The 23,290-nt window shown below is 35.6% G+C and overlaps 4 protein-coding genes across 6 annotated transcripts; 1 reads left to right on the top strand and 3 right to left on the bottom strand.

Annotated features, from left to right (window-relative positions):
• Positions 1-28: 28 nt before the first annotated feature.
• Positions 29-1,932, bottom strand: LOC135685505 (high-affinity lysophosphatidic acid receptor). Its single transcript, XM_065201474.2, has one exon. The coding sequence runs from the start codon at positions 1,575-1,577 to the stop codon at positions 471-473; it is 1,107 nt and encodes a 368-aa protein (XP_065057546.2). The 5' UTR covers positions 1,578-1,932; the 3' UTR covers positions 29-470.
• Positions 1,933-6,541: 4,609 nt separating this feature from the next.
• Positions 6,542-7,791, bottom strand: LOC135685508 (calcipressin-1). The gene is made up of 2 exons (XM_065201477.2): positions 7,353-7,791; positions 6,542-7,209 (listed from the first exon to the last, which is right to left on the bottom strand). Exons 1-2 carry the CDS (start codon positions 7,674-7,676, stop codon positions 6,892-6,894), a joined length of 642 nt encoding a protein of 213 aa, XP_065057549.1. The 5' UTR covers positions 7,677-7,791; the 3' UTR covers positions 6,542-6,891.
• An 18-nt stretch (positions 7,792-7,809) lies between these two features.
• LOC135685623 (lipid transport auxiliary protein 1) lies at positions 7,810-23,256 on the top strand. 3 transcript variants are annotated; one of them, XM_089112633.1, is made up of 3 exons: positions 7,905-8,802; positions 14,900-15,053; positions 15,384-23,256. In XM_089112633.1, the coding sequence occupies exon 1, from the start codon at positions 7,905-7,907 to the stop codon at positions 8,670-8,672; it is 768 nt and encodes a 255-aa protein (XP_088968759.1). In that variant the 3' UTR covers positions 8,673-8,802; positions 14,900-15,053; positions 15,384-23,256. The 3 variants fall into 3 exon arrangements, with proteins under 3 accessions (XP_088968760.1, XP_088968759.1, XP_088968758.1); XM_089112634.1 differs by lacking the exons at positions 14,900-15,053; positions 15,384-23,256 and adding an exon at positions 10,331-10,438 and having other exon boundaries at positions 7,810-8,802; XM_089112632.1 differs by having other exon boundaries at positions 14,900-23,256.
• On the bottom strand, positions 10,852-16,677 carry LOC135685504 (steroid 17-alpha-hydroxylase/17,20 lyase-like). The gene is made up of 4 exons (XM_089112631.1): positions 16,549-16,677; positions 14,683-15,609; positions 12,444-12,991; positions 10,852-12,061 (listed from the first exon to the last, which is right to left on the bottom strand). Exons 2-4 carry the CDS (start codon positions 15,584-15,586, stop codon positions 12,026-12,028), a joined length of 1,488 nt encoding a protein of 495 aa, XP_088968757.1. The 5' UTR covers positions 15,587-15,609; positions 16,549-16,677; the 3' UTR covers positions 10,852-12,025.
• Positions 23,257-23,290: the final 34 nt, after the last annotated feature.

Genomic DNA, 23,290 nt, shown 5'->3' with positions numbered 1-23,290 from the left:
CCATACCACAACAATAAAGACAGCTGCAAAATATTGTCTATTCATTTCATCCAAAATCAGAAGATTTGTTTTAAAAATATATAAATGTAAAATTATTCTGTTACCTTGTTATTTTATATAAATCAATTCTTAGTAAAGTACCAGCTTCACATCTTTTCAAACATCAATGTCATCCATTAAATTTCACTAATTAGAAAAAAGATTGCCCCATACTCAGAAAAACAATTTGATATAGAAATGAATACCTCTGAAAATTATAAAGGAAATTAAATTGTTGTGATGCAGTTAGTTTCTAAAGGAAAATGTTTGGTGAGGATACAGCAGGTGATGTGATTTCATTTTAATTTTACTAGAAAACATTTGCATCAAGCTGTAACAAGGCATTAAAATTGATTGTTTTAGTAAACTCTAATATGCAATATGTTTTACTAAAATCTCTGAAATATGCAAATATCAAATAAAATCAACATTCATATAACTGTTGTTACAATACTTGGCTGTTTGTTCACCTGGTACAAAGCATGGGGTCTCACACGGCGTCTTGTTTTGAGTGGCACAAACTTTGGGATTGTCAGAACTGACTTTGGTATAATCTCCACACATGCCTCCCTAAATTTCTTTATCCGAATTGTGTAAATGATTGGATTGAGTGCAGTATGTCCAAAGCTGAGCCATAATGCTGTAATTGAAGCAGATATGGAAACTGATTTTCCATTTACCACAGAATAGATCTCTATAACCTTCAGGGGCAGAACACAAAAAACATATACAAGGGAGAGTAGAGATATTGTTGTAAAGGTTCTTCTTTTATAGCTGTAGTCAATAAATAATTTTCCTTTGCGATGCATTGCAGTTGGGTTAACTGGTGGATGATTTTGTACTCTAAAGCAATTTCTACGAACTGTTCTTAAAATGAAACCATAAGCTGTTGCCATCACAGCACAAGGAAGAAAACTTCCAATGATATTGAATGACATCACCCATACTAGATTTTTTGTTGAAGCATCAGTAAGTTCTAATGTGCACTGTGGTTTGAAAGCAGAATATTTATATTTCCCCAAACCAATAAGTGGAGGTATACTCAAAATCATTGATGCCAACCATGTCATGATAATGATGCATTTTGCTCTAAAGGTGTTCAAATTGTCTTTCCTTTTTACAATAATGTAATATCTATCCACTGATATAACTACCAGCAGCAATATTTTTTCTGTTTGGAACTGGGAAAATAAAACTGCCTCCAGTTGACATACAGATTCTTCTATGCTTTCACTTTGGAGGTTCAAATAAACCAACGTCAATGGCATGCAAAATAAGGACAGGAGAATGTCAGATAATGCCAAATTTGCAAGGAGAAGGTTGATGCCAGATCTCATCGCTGGTCTCCTGTAGACGATGTAACACACGAGCAGGTTTCCGAACAAACATATGAAGATCATCGACAGCATTATTAGCGTCAGAAAAACACGTCCAGTCTGTCCAACATTGAAGGTGCTAGTTTTACTGCTTGTAGCATTGCTGGAAAATGCATACTTAGTTGTGGTCGTCGGAATCGTGATGGTTGAAGTCCACGGCATATTAAACAATAATGGATATTGCTCATAATGTGTAAGCTGTAAACTCAAAAAAATTCATGCATTATTCATGTTTATGATACGGCGATTCCCAACAGGTGCGGAAACGTAAACGATCCTCTTTCGTCATAACGTCTGTCCTCAAATGGCCTAGCAAAAACACTTGTTCCTACTGCAGCTGGAACACCCCTCTGTCTTAATTTAGCTAAATAAATCTCAGATGGAAAACATGAAAGTCACTCACTGTAAACAAACGGAATTCCTTGACAACGCACCATAAACAAAGCTTACATTTAAACTGTAAAAATTCGCTTGACAATCAATTTGTGATTGACACAAGCTGAGGGAATCGAGGCAAACTCCAAGAAGAGGCAACACGGTCACTCCCAATACTCTTCCTACTTGCTACCAACTTCTTTCTTATACAGTATTCTCTCCAATTAACGGACACTCTAAAAAGCGGACACCTCTGATTAGCGGACAATTATTTTTCCCCGATCGTTTTCTGGTCAAAGTCTAATAAAAAACTTTCTTAAAAGCGGACACTAAATGAGCGGACACTCTAATTAACGGCTACGCAGAATTTAGAAACAGCTACGCAGACTACAATGTTTCAACAAAAAAGAGCTTTAGTTGCATTTTCTGAGTTTGATTATCAACTTTAGGTTGCTGCGTAAGGAATTTAAACATTTTTAGACACCAAAGCAAAAAGTAAGTATCTCTGAATTTACCAAAAAAAAGTCCCTCGAGTTTGTGCAAAAAAACCTTTTTTATTAAAAATATTTTATAGGTACACCTATCATCAAAGCTCAAATTTCGTGTTTTCGTAATCATTGATATTATCTTTTCGTAATCATATCTTTAATTACAATTCTTTGCTAAATTTTCTATTATTTCCCGCTTGAACTGTCGGTTTAAAACTTTCTGTTACTTGTTACAGCTATTTTAATATTTTCGTTAAAAAACTTTGGCGGCTGTACGGCTATTTTTTGTCGAAGATTGCAATACTTTCATACCGTAAGTGTAAAACCTTAAGAGAATTTCGGGGCATAACTCTTTATGAATGTATGATGAAGGTTTCATACATTTGGAAAATAAAATGTTGCTTGATTGTTCTGAACAACGTATTCCGAGATGGCATACTCTTCATTCTTTGATTCGTGATGCTTATAAAAATGTCAATGTTCCATGTGCTCCGACGCAGGATTGGAAGGGGGGCGTGTCAAGGGAAAGTTTAGCAATCATAACAAAAGATTTTGAAAAAAGCTCTCTTGTTTTGCAGAAAGTGGGGGGGGGGGCATGCCCTGTGTTCATTTCATTCTTGCATCAAACACACTTTACTGTCCGTTTCTACTTTCGCTGTCGATCAATAACTTCTACATCTCGAGGCGAAGATAAACATGTTCATTACTAAATGTATTACCCTGTATAAAAATCAAATCAATCAAATCAGAAAATGCTTTTAAACAAAATTAAATTTCGAATCAATTAAAGAGAATCAGCTTTTAAAAGGGAACATGCTTGGGGCTTGGACCTGATGCCCATGTCATCCATATGATAATACGTGACTAAACAGACCACAAGACGAAGTACAGCCGATATGAGTGTTGCCGGTAGTAACTAGGTTTCTTTTAAAAATTATTGCATTACATCAGCTTCATTAATTTTCAAAACAGACGAAACTACTTACTAAACACCAGTCTCAGTCTATAGAGGTTCAGTTGTCGTAATTCTCAAGTCTGTTGTAGATCTGAAAAAAACCTTGTACACGGTTAATAGCCAAATACCATTTAATTAATTAAAGCTCTATTGTTTGAGACATGAGCAAAGATAGTTATTCTAATCGGAAAACCGACAGCAACCTTTGGGGATGGCTTTGTATCAAAGATCGAAAATGTTTACGTTAGGGGTACCTCAGGGATCCTGCTTAGGCCTATTATCTTTTTACTACACAGTCACGACTTGCCGTCTATCTAGAAACAGGCGATATACGATGATGATACGACTGTTGCTTGCTTATAAACAAATTCTGAAAAACTTCAACATTTCGTTAATAAAGAAATGCAAGGCATTGAGAAGTGGTATTAACATCTTTCATAAAAGGATATGACGTTATCGATTTAGTCATTTAGCCGACAAAACTCTCGAAGCAGTGCCTAAGTTAGAGTGTTATCATGGGCTCCGACACTGATTAGAAAGTGGGAAGAGGCAAGGAAAAATTTTGCACCCATAGCAAAGATTTTGAAAAAAGCCCTATTATTTCACAAAAAACAGGGGGACCATGGCCCTCAGCCCCCAGCCCCTCCCTTCGTCGGTGGCCATCTGGTATCTGCCACTAATAAAGGTCTTGGAAATTTAAATAACAGTCTTTGAAAGAAGAATCAATCGGGGAAAACTGGGTCCTTTTGGATGAGGAGTTGAGGTACTTATCCTGTTTAGGTGCTTGTCACTCTTTGCAATTTATCAACAGAGGGACATCCCACCAAGGTGCTTATAACCAGTCGTGTAGTAGCTAAGTCTTAGAAAAATTCAAGTGCCGACGACTATAAAAATGGTTGCCGACATATTTCATGAACTCCCCTTTACAGTATCTTTAAGTCCTAAGATATTTTGAAAATGAAAGAAAAAATGTCAACCAAATCGTGTATACCCTCTTTTAAAAAGATTGACGACAACGTTAAGGTCAAGCATCTTGCCCCGCTTTGACTGAATAGCATGGAAATATCTTGTTGACAGTGAAAATGGCTACGCATTTAATAACCATCGCAAGCCCTGGGGCAAGACAATAGAAGAGACGTCCCTGCGAGCGAAGCGAGCAGAAAAAATTTGCGACCACGCACTTTAGTTTAGCTTAAAATGCATTCAAGAATATTTCTTGGAGCAATTTTCTCCCAATTGCTTGAAAAATTTCACTATTCTCGGGTATCCTTTTGTTATGTTTGATTAAATTCTATCTTAAAAATTACTTTACAAGGCCACATAGAGCCTTAAGGGGAAATTTACTTCTTTGCCCCCTTGCCCCCTCTTAGCGGCCCTGGTAATTTTATGCCTCTCAGATTCCTAATAAATCATGGAGCTGAGCTGAATTGATTCAAATTGGTCAAGATATTAAGAATTAACGTGGCTGAGGTACTTTAGAATGTAATTCTGAACAAAGTTTTTCCCATCTAGAAGTGCTTTGACGCTGAATTTTTTAAACTTTGTTTGCAAATGGTGCCTTAATACTCCCCTTAAGCAAAATATTTAGCAATTGCACTGCTTACACCGTCAAGAACAAGTTAAGAACAATCCAGCCTCATAGTTCTGATGAATTTATGGTTTTACTGAGAGTCAAAAAGCTAGCCTGAATTTCAACTTAATGGTTCTTATAAAAAAGTAAATTCATTCGACAGTTTCAGAGTGCCGACAGGGTGTCATTGGGAACTTTTGATTTAAGATTTCCAGAGAAAAGTTAAAAAAATATGTGAAATTTTAAATTATTTTAGGGATGATTGATTATTGCTTTGGCTGCTCATTCTACCATATTGATTTAAAATGTCACAAATTCACGAAAAAGTAAGATCACATAACAAAGTTTTGTTTAACAATAAAAATTGGATGTGATGTCAGTTTCCAGAAATTTGAAGGGTGTGATAAGCAACATTTCTCTCTGGGTGAGTGCCCCTGTATCCCCTTCTTTCCATTTAGCAAAATCAGTGGTCTTGGAAAAAGGCTTAATTAAGGCACTGCCTCGAACTTGACCGATACAAACATTAACTCGAGCATTAAAATTCGAACGATTCCTGATGTTGGGTGTTTGTGAGGTGCATCCTTAGAATTTTTATCTAGGAGGACAAACACAAAAAAGGTTTGCTTTTTCATTATAGTACCTTCATTTCCTGTGCTGTTTATGATGTTTATTTTGTTTTTAAAGCCCTTGTGTGCAGATATGCAAAAATAGAAACAGGAAGAAGCTTGTCCACACTAAATTCAATGGTTTGCATTATCTTAGGGAGCAGCAGTGCATTTGAACACCTGATTTCAACACATATGCAAGATGACATATGCAAGCACAGTTTATCACCTGCAACTTCTATATTTATGCAATTTTGTGCAACTTGTTGCACAATAATAATGAGGCCAATATGTAGTATGTGAAAGCAGGCATTCAACTTGCTGCAACTTTCATCCTGCAACCTACTGCAACCTGGAACCAATTTAGGACCAAAATCCTACTTTCAGGTGAAGTTGCATTATTTTGCAGGTCACTGACCAATGACAATACTGCAGAAAGATCGTCCTGAGAAGTCAAGATGGTGAAGTGAAGTTGAAGTTTGAATGGTTTTCCAAGGCACAAAACCCAGTGTTTGAACATTTTGAGGAATACCCATGCCTGTATAACACAAAATCTGATTAATAAGAAAGACAGGAACTATGTGCAAGTAACTTATGTAGCATGTAATATCCTTGGGTGCCAATTCTCTTACAAGGGAATGATTAGCTCCTATATGATAATGATACCATATTGTTCCTGCACCAAATCAAGCAGACTGAAGCAACTCCACAGCCAACTTCTGCCTCTATTTGTTTGACTTTCCACAGGGTCCCCAGGATACTAGACAATAATCCTCCAACTCGTAACCTGCAACTTTGCAACCAGATCCAGCTGAAGATTGCATCTAGTTTTGAATGGGTGAACATCACAAGTATGTTGCAAGTTATGAATGACACAGTGGTTAGGGTAGCAGACTACAGATCCAAGGCCTGGTATTCAAACTTTCACCCAGAGTGAGGAGAGTCGCCAGCTCTCTCCAATTCCAGGCTCTGGAATCACAAAGTGTAGTCACATTGAAAGGAAGGACCAAGACACTGCTCAATAAGCATACCTTCTCAGTGTCCTAAGGACTACCTTTAGATGCTGGGTAGAAAAAAATCTTTGAAATGCTTTAGAAAAAAATTAAATAAACCACCAATGACGATACTGAAACTGCAGCATTTTATTTTCTTATTACAACAATTGTAATGGCATGATAATAATCAAATCTATTCATACTATCACGTAAGTTTATAATAATCAAAACTTCATTATGGTGGTTAGTAAAGAGAGCATATTCCTGAAATAAAGAATTAAAAATGTAAAACAAAAACATCAACAAACAAAATTACATCCAAAGATTTCAAGACACCTCTAGTTGAAATAAACTCACAACAATCAAACATGATGCTCTGACAATGGCTGACAATTACTTTCAACTCATCAACAACTTTACCTGTAGCTATAAGCAATTTTTATTTAACAAATGTACAATTATTTACATTTAATGAATTTCTATAGCAGTCACTGTATGGGTGGTCTTGATGTTTGCACATATCCTCTTGGTAGGATGTTTAGTGGATGGAAATCCACTTCAACATTTATTTCTTTTTCTGGATTAGGGCAGCCATGGACAACAATGCCTGGTGTATCTTCAGTTTCAGCATGCAGTTCTTGGGGTTCATTTGACAAGGCAGCAACTGCTGATAGAAGATCATAATTTACTACAGGTATAGGTTCCTCTAATGGTTCCCATCCAACTGGAGGTGATGCGGGTGGCGAGATAAGAAAATGCTTTTCTGGTTTAGGAAGCTGAAGGGAGCTCGAAGATCCAGCGAGTGTCTGAAAAGGAAAGAAACAACTGAAAAATAAAAATATTAGACTACATAGATATTCATATGTTAAAAACATCACGAAAGAGTTGAAAGTAGATAGTAATCAAGAAATTTATGGACTTTACTGCATTTTTGGCCATCAAATGTTACCTTTTTAAAGTAGACTTTCAATTCGTTTTCTTTAAAGACTGTGAAGTGCATAGCAATTTTAGCAACTGCTGCAGACAATGAATTACCATAGTTGACTAAAATACGCTTGAAACTCTTCAGATAAATAAAAGACGCTTCTCCAAATTCTCTGAATATTTTCTCGAACATTTCTCGGTCATCGTGTGCATTGTCAAACACGGTGCTTGGAACATTTGCCACAATTAGACAAGTTGACAACCCTTCGACTTCAATCCCATCATTAAGAACACCGTTTTTATCATTGATTAAACGATGACTGAATCTCTCTTCTTCACTTCCATCCATATTTTGCGTCCTTTATATAATGGTAAGAAAAAATGACAATTTAAATATCCTAAAGTTCATAAGTTCGTCACGAAAAAAATTGTTTTCTGGGGTTATTATTGTTCGCCCTCATTGCAGATATGGAAGTGAAAAGGAGGTTGTAAATAAATGGTAGCCAAATGTTGATGAAGAGCAAGAGCTGAGCAAAGAAGGAGTGTTTTCGGGCCCACCAAACAGCTTATCTTCGTAATGTCTGGGGGCGCAATTGATAACGGCGAGAAGCTTTTAATTACCATCATTTTTGTGGGAACTATTGTGTTGTTTTGTATATTATGGACAAATCGGCATATATCAAGAATGTTCCTGATATCGAAGAAGGGGCCACATGCCAATGTTGGCAACGGCGCAACCAAAGACTTGAAGAGAAAGATTGATAGGTATTTTGGGCTTATAAATAAGCTTTCAATTGAACCAAGATTACTGAGTGATCAAGGTTGTAAAGATACCGTCATGTCATCGTTTGTTGAGAGAAGAGACGAGAGCACATACTTATATCGAAGGAAAGCGTTTGATTTAATGAGCTGTTTGGATGACCTTCTGTGTCGCGTTGATGTTTGCTTGGCCCGTAAACCTGGCCAGTCAGTGAAAGAGCATATGGAGAATTTGCAAAAGCCACCATACGCTCCGTTTGTAGATTGTAAAGACCTTTGCTCAAGGGTTGTCACAATGTATGAACATGCAAGGTATGGTGTAAAACCATTCGAAGTTAGTGATTTTGAAAAATTTTCAGAAGAAATGAATGATCTTACAAAGAAGGTCTATAATAAACTGCAAGTCCCAGGAAGTCTGATCGTGCCACTGAAACGTTCATTAAATGAACAGAGTGAAGCTAGTTTGCTCTCTGGGGAAAAAATTCATGGCATTATGGAGTATGAACCAGCAATAACTTCAAAGGTACTTTATAGAAGAAAAGATGAAGTAACAGATTGTGGTTCAAAGTCTGATAGAAAGATTTAGCTATGCAGGTTGAGCAAAAGTAAAGGATGAAATTGTATAATTTGCAAGCATGGTAGATTACTACAAACATACCTGGCAAGGGCATTACTGAAGACTTCCGGATTGTCACAAGACCCCTGGTGCTTATCAGGTAAACCTACTAATTAAAACCATGGTAAATGCAAGATATATTTTCAAGTTCACAAAAATTGAACATAACATACTGCTTAAGTTGAATTAAAAATCATATGCACCAGAGGATCAATTTTTATTTTATTTGTTTCTGTAGTTCATTATTGATCTGCATTTTATCGCAATTGGAGATGTGATGCTAGGTACCAAGTAAAATCATATTTTTAGGCTCAAGTTACATGATGCTTGATAGTTTGTTGTCAGTTGTTCAGTTATCAGTTCAACTCATACAAAGCTTGCTCATCTTTGATAGTAAGGGTACCATGACAATCATACAATGGAGAGCATTCCGGTACAAGCTGTACCCTTTTTCAGAGTTGGGAAATGAAAACGATGGTATAAAAGATAATGGTACCAAAGTGATGATTTCTGCAAGGAAGCAAACAGAAAAGCTTTACAGTATAGCCGGGCATCATGTAACCAAAAACATATCTAGTAGGTTTTTACATTCCAAAAACAAGATGCTATCAGGTACCATGTGATTGGGGCCTTGCAGATTTGTTTGTAATTTAGATTTGATGATTATTTTGTTGTCACCCCTGTAGATTAATATATACACTTTACATATAAAAGTATCAAATTTTGACCTTATAGATAGAATGTGTAATACTGATTGGTCTGTTCTTCTAATTGTACTATATGTATTGAAAGTGTGAGTTTGTAATATTGTGTTACTTTATGTTGCCAGCTCAGCTGAAAGTGGATTAGGTCATTCATCTAGTACATGGGTGGTAGGGGATAAATTTTATAAACAAAGATTGCAACATTGCAAGATTGCTTATTCCCAAATGGCTTTTATATTAAGAAAGGACTGAAATAATTCATATTTCTTTCTAGCATGGAGTTTATGCTATAGTTTTATGTCCATAAAATTGTGCTGAGACTCTTGACAGGTTTTTTGAAAAACATCAAAATCTTACAAGATACCTTCAGGAACTTTTATCAGACATTTATATAATTTAAACCCAGGCCTTGCACTAAGCAAACAGAAGGAGCTCCATAAAACAAGCTCCTAAGAAACTTGAGGTGCTCTATTTCACACTTCTGTTTTGCAAAAATTTGCGTTTTCTTCTTAAGGTTAGGCTAAACGTTTTCTGGATGACAACATCCATTTTTCAATTTTTTCACATTTTAGTACCCGAACTTTCAAGGCAGGCAATGATACCATGTTTGAAACTAACATAAATTTTGAACATGGAAGAAAATCCCATGTAAATGAAGGTTCCCATAATTTTTTTATCAAAACTTTTAGTTGATGTCTGAAAATCTCTTGACCTATTAAGCCGATTATCCTTGCTTTGCGGTTATGGTTGCATGTCTCATTAGGATTTGAATGGCACATCCATGTATCCCATGTATGTCTGTGTCTATTTAAAAAGGCCTATTGATCTTAAAGCTTCAAATGACTTAACCCGGATTCTGCTATGGTTTACGACTGTACCTTCCAAGTGCAATTAGTAAAATCCCGTTTTCTCCTCTATATACAGGCACAAAAAAGCTATTTTGTACCCAAGGAACCAATTGAATTGCTTAACAAATTTGCACATAGCCAGGACAGGCTTCAGGTAAATTGATTACCCATTTTTGACAGGACATAGTTTCAAAGGAGGGAGGAATTTTAAAGATCTGAGACACACTTTGGTAGCTTAGGATCTCCTCTTTCTTTTGATATAAGTCAAATTTTGTTACCTTAAACGCAAGGGTACAAAATAGCATTTGAAAGTGGTACACTCTTTTAAGCAATAAATTTGCCTGAAAAATATAATTTTATAATATTTGTAAATTATTTTGATATGGTTGGCATTGCCACATTCTTGTGCATTGAATGATATATAGTTTAATTCGATTCCGTTAATAGTTTGGCTTTTAGAAAGAGAAAGCCAAATATTGCATCAGAAACATTTACCTTAACCTTAATGAAAACGAGTCAAACAATTGTATTTATGATGCATGGAAAATATTAATTTTTACTCAGAGGTATTCTTGTTTACGTGCCTTTATGAGAAACCAGATACAAAATCTCGTCATCAAAAGGTTAGAGTCATTTGAGAAGATTGTTTTATGCTCTATCAACATTATTTTCAAACAATATTTTGCATCAGTGCAATATTGTTTTACATTTCCAGACTATAAATTGCTCTCCATGGCTATATTCAGGTACAGTTTAGGTGCTGATGCTTGATTGAGCGCCTTTCTGGGCAAGGCCTTTTTAAACCATCAACAATGATTGGATAAGCAAGTGCCCTAGAACTAACTCTCTCTATTAAACTTTTGTTTATTAAGGATCATTAAACTATCAAACTTTCTTACCAGAGTGATAAAATTTGCTCCATCACAATCAAAATTGGTTTATAATTTGCTTTTTAATCTTCTATACAATGTTAAAAATATAAAAAGCATTATCCTTTACATACTTTCCACCAACATGTTCCAACTAAGGTCATCAATATGTATCTCTTAGGAAAGATGTTATATCTCAAAATTTAATCAAAATTTGTGTAAAAATCAGTAAAAACCCAATGTTTGCTAAGTTAAATGCAACGCAACAGAGAGTTGACTATAAAAATCATTCATAGCAACAAGTTTGATCAAGCCATTGGCTGGCTGCATTTAGCTACTAAACTACATATGCCTTAAATCTTTCGAAATACAGCTATCTAGTATTTACAAAAATTATTCAACTTCTTAATTGAGAGAGAATATCTTACTAGGAACTTCGTGAAGATAGAATATGTTGTCATAAATAAACAAAGAGCTTTTCCATTCAGCATTTCACAATCACAACTGACTAATGTCACATGAATTTTAAAGCACGTTTCTGTTTTCTAAAGAATGCTGAAGCAATCAAATTGAAAACAATTTGTCTAGCTAAAAAGTGATGTAAATAATTAAACATTTTAATAATGATGACTTATGCAGCCCTGCATTACAAGAACGGATCCTTGAGGCACCCCAGATCTACACAATGGAGTAAGATTGTATACTTTTTGTAAAAGAAGATTAATGAGGAGGTGGGGGATATTGTTATTCGTTAAGTAGGCCAATACAGGTAGCAAATATTATATTTACTTTGTGAATATCATTTCAGTTCCTTTTTGGAATCACCTACTTCGGTAGTTACGTGTGACTGCTTCCTTGTGTCTGTCTGTTCCGACGAGTCATAATGATGAGAGCAAATCAAATCAATAAGACATCTCCTGTTGAATGTATTCGAGAAACTAAAATTGTAAAATGAGTACTGCTCATTATATGGTAATCGAGACCATACTGGATAAATTTCGGCCGGGTAACAGTGTGAGGATAATGAAAGGGTGAATGTTATATTGACATTTTAATGGCTGATGGAGAAAACGTTTAGGCAAACCTGAAATCTCAGTCTTAAATATAAGATGAAGCGGTCTTTCACTAGATTAACTCAATTTTAATAGTACTAGCGATTACGCATTGGAAAGCTTAGAACGTTATTGTTTTGACTTCAAATTACGTAGCCAGTTATTGCCAAGCTTTTTAAAACTTAATACAGCCTTATTACGACCTTACAAATAAGTCGTTTTGGATATAGCACCAACATTTAAATCAATTACAATGTTGAACAAGAACCTTAAACGGTTTTGGCTTCAATGTCATCCCAATAACGCCTTCTAACTCCATGTTATCAAAGGCTGCAAACTTGAAGTTTTGTAAAGTATAGGCCACCACCAAAAAGAGCACCATTCTTGCCATTTTTTCACCTAAACACATCCGTTGTCCGCCAGAAAACGGCATGAACTTTTGCTTCAAAGGACAATAAGCTCCGTCTTGGTCTAAAAACCTTTCTGGCTCAAAATTACTAGGATCACGCCATATCTGCTCGTCATGGTTCATGGCAAACATATTGAATACAACTGTCGTATCTTTTGGAACGCAGTACCCGCCTAGCGTAGTTGGTTGTGTTGTTTTCCTTGGCACGCTCAGCGGAGTGAGTGAGCTCAGCCTTAGGACTTCGGAGATCGTTGCTTCTAAATAAGGCATGCTTTTTCTATCATGATACATCGGGTTTCTGCCTTTAACGATTTGATCCAGTTCTTCACGAAGCTTTTGTTGCTTCTTTGGCCATACAGCGAGGTACAGAAATGCCCAGAGCAAAGTGCTAATTGTTGTATCCGCACCTGAAAAATTCAAAAACAAATTTCAGTATGGCTTCCCTCCAGTATGGTTTCATGATTTTTTTTCTAACAAGTTTTTATCTTTTTATTTTCTCTTGATAAGAACCTTGCTAGAGGAAGTTAGTAATCTTGGCAAAACAATTATTGGGTTTAAATGAATTGAAGAATTCTGAAAATTCGTGATTTAGGTAATTATCTCCTTGGCATAAACTTTCAACCCAAACTATAACGACCCTTCAAATTCTTCAAAACTAACTTAATAAGCCATAGCCATGGCATAAAAGACTCGAACTGACATAAAGGCGTTAGTCCAGCATTAAAGATTGTAATTAGAACCAAAAATTTTAAAAGAGCATGACATCAAAATTTCGACTCTGATATTTGCCACTGCACTATAAAAAACGGATTTCACTCAACCTCGCTTTTCTTTTTCTTGTGAGCAAAATGAGTGAAACTGATAATTGCTCCACATTTGCTTAAAATAAAGTACATTTTAATTGTTTTCAAATAGATGCACTCAAAAGCAGCAATAATCATATTTGCTTCTTTAAGGAAACTGCTTGCCGATCCTTCAAGTTTAATTCGAATTTTCCTTACCAGTGGACTAGACGTTTACGGTGAGAAATCAGAGACTTTGTTGAGCGATCAGAGAGAAAGGTTACTAATGCTAAACCCAAATTCTATCAACCTGCGTAACTGTCAGCCAGAGTCAGTAAGAAACTTATATTTAAAAGGTACAAGGTGGATTTATTAGGAAGGCAAATAGAGTGAAATTTCATCCGAAAAAGTTGATGTATTTGCTGTTAGCCCATCTGTTTCAGCGTGCTCGACATCATACAGACGCAGCTTTACACAATTTAGTGTGCACAGCAGAACGGTTCTCAATACATGTTTTAAGTTCATTTTTAATCCAATCATCAGGCAACTCAAAGTCCTTTTTTGAGTTAAACTGTGAAGATTGAGTTGCCATTGCAACAGTGCTGGGCCCTATGCTCTCTAATCAATGTTCTTTGGTATAGATTTTTCTTAAATTCACAGTGCAGAGAGAAAGGATTTAGTTTTTGAAGATTTTTCTCTCAAATCATAGGAGACAGTTTTACGAAAATCTTTTGTGTTCACATCATCATATCATCTAAATAAATTTTTTATAAAATATATTATTTATCGACCTTTCGCACCGAGATGAACCACAAAGAAATCCCGCGTTTACTGAATTTTGTAATAAAGGAAGTTCGTTATACAGAAGATATTTTTTGAAAATTTCAAACAAAAATGTGTCAGTATAAGTAAAGGACCTATTCTTTAAAATCTAATCCTTACTGGCATAATGCATTTTTTAACAAAACTGTTAACAAAATCCTTGTTTATCTAGGGGTTTGGAAACAGAAAGTGCATGTCGCGAAGGCTTTCGCCCATAAACGGTTCCCTTGAATAAAGTCATCAACATAAAAGGCGGAGAAATAGACAAATCCTTATTATTCTCACAGATATTGAAGTGTCATGATTTTAACTTATACAAATATGCAGATACCATTAAAGATCAAAATTTTGAGAAACTGAGGGGTTAGCATCGCTCTAATTGCCGCAACAAAAAACTGCAATACAAAGAATATGTCATTTGACTGTTAGTTGCTACAATGAAATTTTCTCCTAACTCAATCTAGGCATGAATAAATAGCCATGTTTATACTCACCAGCAATGAACAAATCGCTTATTAACATAATTTGTTCATCGTTGCTCAGAACTGCACCAGATAATTTCTTGTCTGATTCTTCAACATCATTGAGAAAATGATCCATTAAGTCTTTTGGGTTCTTCCCATCAAACATACTTTTGTGCTTGTTAAACTGCTTTTCCAGAACGTCATCTCTTATCTTGATAAAGGCTTTCAGTTTTTTCATTTTTTGCAGTGGTAAATACCTCAATAAAGGGAATGAATCGACAATTGATGAACACGTGATGCCTTCAACGAACCAGTCATTGGCTTGCACGATTTGCTTGAATTCTGCATCGTGCGATTCGTAATGTTTCCCAAAACATAATGAACAGATCACATTTAGCACTGTAAGTTTGACATCTACACTGATGTCGATTGCAGTGTTTCCTTCTGTCTTACATTTTAGCCGTTCTATGAATCTCTTACACTCACTTGAAATAATGTGCTCCACATTTCCACTTTCGCTTGTGAATGTCGCCATTGCAACATGCGCCAGTTTTTTCTTCTTTTTCAAGTTTTCTCCATATTTATCTAATATAATACCTTTGAAATTACGCGAGTAAAGACTCCCTGTGTACCTTTGAGGACGTCCTGCAAAAATCTTGTCTTGCTTTATCAAAGCCTCTTTGGCAAGATTTATTTCATTGACAATAATAATTGGCTTTCTTCCCACCCAGAATGTTATGATTGGGCCAAGGCTCCTTGAAATTCCTTGAAACAGCCTGTGAGGATCACTCCAAAATAACAAATGAGCATTTCCGAGAAAAAGCAATCGCCATTTTGATGGTGGGAGTTTGTTTCTTTGAGAAGTTTCGTTTATGAGTAAACTCAGACAGACCATAAAGAATATTCCACAGAAAAATATTGCACTTAGTTCCATTGTTTAAATGTATTTCAGCTGATCTAAACAGATAAAGCAACAATGCTTTAGCGCAAATATAGGAGATGGTGCGTTGTTAGAAGTTAACGGAACCAATACGGATGTCTATGCAACTCCAAAGGAAAGTAGACTAAAATCACGGGGTGAACTGGGGTTGACATGTCCACCCCACTTTTTTTAAAATCGACTTTCTAATTCTTCTAAAACTGGATTAAAAACATAAGGGAGATGTTAGTTTCCTTCTCTGAGATCGGAACCTTTTTTCATTTTGATGGTCAGTTACGGTTCTTTTCAGTTCTTAGCTTACATATGGTATGGTGTGTTGGATCATCAGTTCCGTAAATAGTGAGCAACTAAAATGAAGATAATCTATAAAACACAGCTTTATCGTGCTAAATAGTTGGTTCTTACTGTGTGGTCTATGCCTTCCTTCCTTGTTAAAGGTTTTTGGCAATACTTAACTTTAAAATTTGTACCCAAACGTTTTTAAACTTTAAGGATAGAATAGTTAGCTACAGCCCCACCTGTTACAGCTGCATCACCTTTTAGCCTCAATGTCAGACGAAAGGTTGGAAAACCTTGTTCAAATTAGCATCGATGGAGATATGGCAGATAAAATAGACAACCGAATTTTCTTAATAAGTTTAAAACCATTGCTAGCTATAAAGTATCACTCTGAAATTAACTTTTATGCTATTAGCTTTTATGTGTGTAAACCTTTGCTTATGAAATTTGACTTTTCTATAGAGGTTTTCAAAATATGTCAAACTGGGTTATCAATAACGAGCGCGATTTCTCGTACGGTGTTGCACCGGTTTCTTACTCAGATCCCTTTATCAGCTCCACCCCTTCATTGTCCACCCCACTGTTTTGGGGCTGGCTCCGCCCCTGATCTGCAATGATACTCGATTTCATGAAAATTTTTAATAGTATTCCAAAATGAGAGGCAAAGAATAAAGTACCTGGAGCAGGAGTGCTTCCTCAGCTGATTCTTGCCAGTCGCCACGCTATGCCCATCAAGCCTCTTGCTGGTTGAGCAGATTACCTTGCAAATGTAGAACCAGAACTTCAACAATTCAAAGTCACTTGCAATCGAAGAGATAAACTACACACCACACAAGAGTTACTTTCCTTATTTGGCAATTAATTGTCCAAAGTGAATGGCGCCTTCAATTTATAATGGATCAATTTAGCTGTGGTATCAATCAGAAGCTTTGGTAATCATGACGTATGGCAATTCAGGTCAGACAGGTCAGCCAAACCAAGGGCCTATGTCGCACTTGACTTATCAAATACAATTTACAATTGGATATCAAAAGCTAAAATACCCTTAATACAGTTGTGTTGTCAATTAATGTCTAGGTCATAGGGGTCAAATAAAAAGCAAGATCTGGCAATAGCATTTTTATTTATAATCCAGTAAATACAAATCTTTTTTGAGTGCGTGCTTGACCTCTTCAAGTGTACTAAGTATTCTACTTGTATATTTGACTTCAATTATTAGAAGGCATTATTTTTATCACTGCAACTGTGGAATGGAGTTCGGGTACGACTGCAAAGAATCAGCACTTGTAGCACGTAGAGGCATGAAATATCCATTAAGTGCTTTGCTGTCAGGTAATGTCTTCAGAATCCAGATCTTCCTGCAACAATGATATATAATTTTCCTGAGCTTAGATGCATGGACTATATCACTTTCTACATTTGCTGAATAATAGACCCAACCTCACTGCCATAAGTTTGAACCTATACAGGCAAGCCATACTCGAAAAATTCAAGTTGACGTTAGAAACAAATAATGGTTAACAGCTTTGCCTAAACATAAGATTTAGAAAAATTGACTGCTTCACTATGGAAATAATTTAACCACTATGAGTATGGCTATTCGAATAACAGGACCATCTTCCAATAAGATTTCCTTGCCTTAGGAATTTCGATATCTTTATAACATATCTACATTTGTGCGGGAAAACGTTGGAGTTTTTCATTATCAAACTCAACAAGTATAAACAAAAGATCGGTTTCAAATATAAAACGCAGCAATATATCTTACAACTTGTTGAAATCCATACACAATGTTCTCTAGATTTACATTCCGTTTCAGATTTCACTTCAGATATATTTTTTCTGCTTTCAAGGGGGTAGATACAAATGTCCCCAAAAGATAAGATGCTTATGGCTGTACAATTATTTAAAAAAAGTAAATTTTCTTGTCAATCAGAAACTGAAGAGGACATACGGAACGAACTCTGTTAGAGCTGATCTTGTCACTTGTACGAATGTACGATGCTTGTGATTCTCTTTCTTGGCTATTCGGTTCACATAACTACTAAGTAATTAGGATTATTTAGTTTACCTTACCAAATTTTAATTAGATTCATAATTGATTAATATCAGCTATAACCAATTAAATTTGTAACTGTCTAGGCTTTTTCATGCCAACTCATAAGACACAAAAAATGCATAATCTTGGTAGCCTGTGAAAGCCATAAACCCACAAGCAATAAGAGCTATGTGGCTACTCTTAATTATACTAATTTTTTACTTGATTAATTAACTAAGTTATTTTCTCCATTTATTATATCATAAGGTTTGCTAGCTGGAAAATTATTTAAGTTTGAATGAAATGCTCTGGTGTAATCACTGTAAGTGGCAATTGTAGGCCAAAATTGAAAGTTAGAGATCTGCTAATAACAACGTTAATTACACACGATTATGGTTAATTCCAAGCATGTTACGTTCGTCAAATATCTAAGCTGTCACGTGGCAGTTGGATTCCCACGCAAATAAACCATTGTTTGGCAGACACTTTCTTTGCTTGCGTGTCATGTGTGTGAAATACTACAAAATTAAGTTACCTATGCTTTTAAATGCTGACAAAATATTTGACAAAGTAGCAAAAATAGGCAAGCTCAGGCTAGAAACCTTATACATCACAATCCATGCTGGTTCGTTTATTTCATGCAGTACATTGCAGAAAGCAAGTCTGATGGAATCAGTTTATGGCCTCCTTGAAGCAAAATCTGAAGAACAATCGACCTTTCGCCTTATATCATGTATAGCTTCGAGGTCATGAGAGTAAGGTCGCCGATCAGGTCAGCTTGACCCAGCGTACAGAGCTCAGTTCTCCCATGCTTATAAAACCCAAAAGGCGATACGAAATTCACTCGCAAACTGATTTTGCACACCAGCTATGATTAAAGAAAAACTACCTTCGTTTGTGGAAACAACACTGGTTTTGATAACACGGCATTGTCCAGTCGATATCTACAATTTCGACTTGTTTGGCGACCACTGTCTAGTAATCACACTTCTTGTTTATGAACCCTGAGTCAGAGCATTTTTTCATACTATTATACCTATCAAAAGAGATAGTTCAGAGCATATCATTTCATTTTTTTTCGTTTAAATATGTTTCATTATTCATGTTTCACGTTAGCTTTTATCAAAGCCCCGGTATTACCTGCTGATTTGGTGGAGGGAGAAAGGATGGGTTTAGGACAAATCAACACATGTCGATAGCAAAACTACAATATTCTCAATTGGCCCGTATGCTTTTACTTTCTATCGTCTATCGTGTTCTCTTGCTTTTTAGAATCCCACTGGGTCACTGAGATACTGTTGAGTCAATATTTATATTCTATTACCAATAATTTCAGTTTAAGAATATTGCTAAGCTGTTTTCTTACCAAATGCAAATGCACAGACGATAAATGACACATCTACCTTTTAAAAAAGATATTAACATCATATGCTGGCCAAGCGTGATTGCTTAAACAAATATCTTTGACTAATCATAGAGCTTGACAAACGAAACTATATTCTACAACTGGAATCTCAGCACCTTCGAGCTGGCACCAGGGCTCATTAATAATATTTTGTGCCTGCGAGTGATGCTTGCAAGTAAAATAGGTTGCAATTTATAGTCAGATATTGTAAAATCTAGAACCTCCCTGTTACGCTCAGTAGTGTTACACAAATTTACGTTTGTCAAAAGCAGATATCATATTGATGTCATCATGAACTACATGTAAACTGAACAGATGACATAATAAATGCTACTAGCGTTATATTGGGTACATAAAAAAGGGAATGATCCAGTTTTTATCAAAGGGTTGTTTTGGGTTGTCAAGTAGCCCTTTCGCTGTTATCGATTTTTTCAAAGAAAGACATCTTCAGTAAAAACGCTTTCCGATATCTTGAACTTTTTACTTTAAATGGAGCAGTTTTGTTTACAACATATTCTTTCAAAGTTCCTCAATTTTAGGATTTGTATTCGCTTCGTTGACAAAAGTTGCAAGAATTTCGACATTACACTGGGTTTTTCTGATTTCAAAGATATAAAAAATAGCCATAAAAGATCCTATTCCCAAATACTTTTGTTGAAATGTCTTATAACGATACTTTTTATAAGACGTTTATCATGCTTGTAAGATTTGATTATTTTAATATGAAAATGCTTTCACTCCAAAAATTGAAGAAATAGAGGCTTGTTGGTGTTGTCACAAATGAAATTTTTGTTTATGAAATATTTGGAGGTGTACCATCAAATTTTGCTCAAATACGTCAGAAATCGATTGCCACCAGATTCAAAAGCTTGAAGACTCTAACTTAAAGGAGTGTGCTTTTTTCAGCCAACTATGCACGAATGAGTTTTACAAGTCATAGCAAAATACTCTGAGAAAAAAGCGATACAATGCGAGTGATCTCTTCCACTGAGAGATAAAAGGTGAAAAGAGACCAACAAACAACTTGATTTTGAGAATCAAATGGCGCCTTCAGAGTAAGGACCTTCTGTCATTTTGGTAACGAAGACTTTCTTCTACTACCTCTTATATTTTATTTGACTGTTCAATTTCAATACCAAGAAAGCTGTTTGAAGAAAGCATGACTGTAACACAATAAAGGTAAATAAAAATCGATGGTCTATACAAAACCGAGGTCTGGTTGGCACCCGTTGTCCGCACTAAAAAGATCTTTAGCAACAACATGCAGGTTATTCACAGTCCTATAGTTGCAGATTTATACAAACTACTTTATAATATCAATTATATTTACTACATCTAATTCAGGTTTCAATCGAGAGGTTTTTGAAAGTTAAAGTCAGCCTTTGATTAGGTGCTATTGCAGTCTAGACAGAAGTAAAGAAATTTTATCATGCATTTCATGCCATTCATTCTATAACTTTACAAACATCAATCAGTATTTTAATTGGCTCAAGAAAACTTCTTGAACGTTTGAGATCACCGTCTTTTGTTTATCTCATAGATATTGTTTATCTTCATCTCCTTTTTTCCTTGCCAAACAGCCCAAATACTACCAAACAGCGTGAAGACCATAAGAAATACGTTAACAGATATTCTTCTTCTTGTATTTGCTTTTGCCATGACATCAAGGCTGAAACAAAAAATACACTTTTATAACATCATCATTTAAAACTTTATATCAATATATGCAAAAAAGCCTTTCCACAGCATGTAATCAATTGTTGAAATCTTTTTGTACAAGCTGTAGAAATAAGTTTATGAGAAAGACAAAATCCTGACCTGGTTGATCAACCAACACTAGAAATTTTCTCATAGCTGGTATATAGTTTGAGCTATGCACTTAAAAATAAGTATATATTTTCAAGTTCCAACTTATGGCAACAAATCAACTTTACTGATATAGAAGACTAAAATCAACTAAAAGGCTACCAAGAAACTGGGTGTGTAAATTTAATTGGCAAAGGAAGAAAATAAGGTAGAAGAAATATTTATCAATCAACAAAACCAGGTTGCAAGCATACTCTCCCTGAGCTATGATAAAATTATTAAGGAGTAGACATACAGATAAATCTTGAAAGCAAGAAATGTTTCCTATGAGATTGACAGGTTTTGTAGAATTAAAAAAATGAAGACATTACCTTACTTCGCTGCCAATATCCTCTGCTTTTAGAGTTCGAGTTGCAATTAAGGTGAATCGATCCAGTTTACTTGGGTGATGCTGGGGCAGACTAAATTTGTTCTCTATTACAGGTGTAACTAAAAGGAGGGGAAACACATAAGAATTGACTGTTATTTGAAATGGAAGAAACAGTTCCAACTGAGCAGAGTTACTATCAGGGTGAGAATGTTTCTTAAAAAAAGCCATCTTCCAAAGCCTGCAATACCTATCATTAACATGGCAACAAGAAACAAATTGGGATATTGAAGCCCCTTACAACTTACAAAATTGTCTGCCACTGCACTTTTAGTTTCTTGAAAAAAGCTAGTTTCTAGTCACTGCATGTTAGTTGTTGGTGGGCAAGATGTCAAATCTTCGGGTAAACATTTTCTACTTTCTATTTTGGAACAGTCTTATGACTTTTTACAGATTACTCTTTATCATCATCCCAGTTCTGTGGGTGATAAGATCTCATAGTATTGTAAAGTTTGTTGTCTTTCTAAGGAAGTCTTTCATAAAAGCAAAATTCTTAAAATGGTTTGCAATGGCTTTCCTTGCATTCGCAGGAACCTCTTTTGACTTTGTTGAAAACTCCATCCCTCCAATTATTTCCTAAATATATATACTCTTTTCATTGGCTTTCTTTTTCCATGCCCTTCTTTAAGTACACTCCATCAATTTCACCATTTTCTTCTACTTTGAACCTTGCGGCCTGACTGTTTAGGGTTGCTTCATCTTTCCCGGCTTTTCTCTCCAATTTATCTAGCATAGCGATTGTGTTATCAACAATCCCTGCACTTTCATACAGCACAAATGCAAGAGATGCTGGCCTTGCAACCTCCAGAACTTTAATGTTACTCTCAATTTTGGAAAAAGAACCTCGTTAAACTGCAACATTTTTAAGGAAGCCTTTTACTTTTGTACTTGTTCTTTTGCTCCTAAACTGTCTGGGAAGGTATTTGAAGTTTCGATACATGTCAATGTGGATAAATGCTTTCCATAATGGCACTGAAATGATGTTGAATTGTTTAATTTTTCACTACATTTATTCTGAATATATGCTTTTACCATGGCTCTGGCACCCTCTTTGCACAAAGAATATAAAAGAACTGACTCTTTATGTTACAAAAGTAACAATTTTATTTTACTGTCCTTCCAATCTGCCCTACATTTCAACCTCAGTCCTAAACAGTTTTGCTGGTGCACTCTAGAATTCTATAGTGCCTATTCCTTGATAGGATATATTTTCTGTAATAGAATCTTCTAGGAAAGATGACAGTTTTTTAGCTAGTGTGACACATTGTGTGAACTTCAAATAAAATACACCATCATGTGATTAAAAGTATCAATCATATCTCTTTGCGGCTATTGCAGTTTCGCACCTCTTAGTGTGTGGTTCCATACATATGGATAGGGTTTTGGGTATGGATCAGTTTCCAAGAGGGAAACAGGGAAACAATAATGAGAAAGGGTCCAACGAGATTGGCCTATATTTTAGTTAGGGTGAGTAAATAGTTAGTATTGCGTGGTCAAAGTAGGCTTTATGTGTGTTAGATGCAAATAACAGCACAACTGAAGACATGCGATATTTAAACTGAAAGTTGTCTCACTTGTGGCCGTTGGTTCCTGACGTGACTCAGGAACTGCGGTCATCAACCTGACATTGCTCTTGGTTGCAGGGTATCGTAGGCTGTCAAATGATTTGAATTGTCTTCCTGATCGTACTTTTGAATTATTACTTGTGATTCCTTCTAGCAAAATCTTTGGGCAACTGCAAGC

The sequence above is a fragment of the Rhopilema esculentum genome, chromosome 15, assembly GCF_057945365.1.
Source record: "Rhopilema esculentum isolate cy_ngs chromosome 15, ASM5794536v1, whole genome shotgun sequence".
Lineage (NCBI taxonomy): Eukaryota > Metazoa > Cnidaria > Scyphozoa > Rhizostomeae > Rhizostomatidae > Rhopilema > Rhopilema esculentum.
Note: the sequence above shows the minus strand (reverse complement) of the source record. Positions and strands in the feature narration are given on the sequence as shown.

Bases quoted from the DNA above. Each gene is read 5' to 3' on its own strand.
- LOC135685504 (XM_089112631.1), bottom strand. From the start codon at position 15,586: ATGGAACTAAGTGCAATATTTTTCTGTGGAATATTCTTTATGGTCTGT. The intron at 12,992-14,682 runs GTGAGTATAAAC...TGAATTTTTCAG, and splicing joins AAGCGATTTGTTCATTGCTG to GTGCGGATACAACAATTAGC. The intron at 12,062-12,443 runs GTTCTTGTTCAA...TTACAATTTTAG, and splicing joins TGAAGCCAAAACCGTTTAAG to TTTCTCGAATACATTCAACA.
- LOC135685505 (XM_065201474.2), bottom strand. From the start codon at position 1,577: ATGCCGTGGACTTCAACCATCACGATTCCGACGACCACAACTAAGTAT.
- LOC135685508 (XM_065201477.2), bottom strand. From the start codon at position 7,676: ATGGATGGAAGTGAAGAAGAGAGATTCAGTCATCGTTTAATCAATGAT. The intron at 7,210-7,352 runs GTAACATTTGAT...TTTCCTTTTCAG, and splicing joins TGAAAGTCTACTTTAAAAAG to ACACTCGCTGGATCTTCGAG.
- LOC135685623 (XM_089112633.1), top strand. From the start codon at position 7,905: ATGTCTGGGGGCGCAATTGATAACGGCGAGAAGCTTTTAATTACCATC.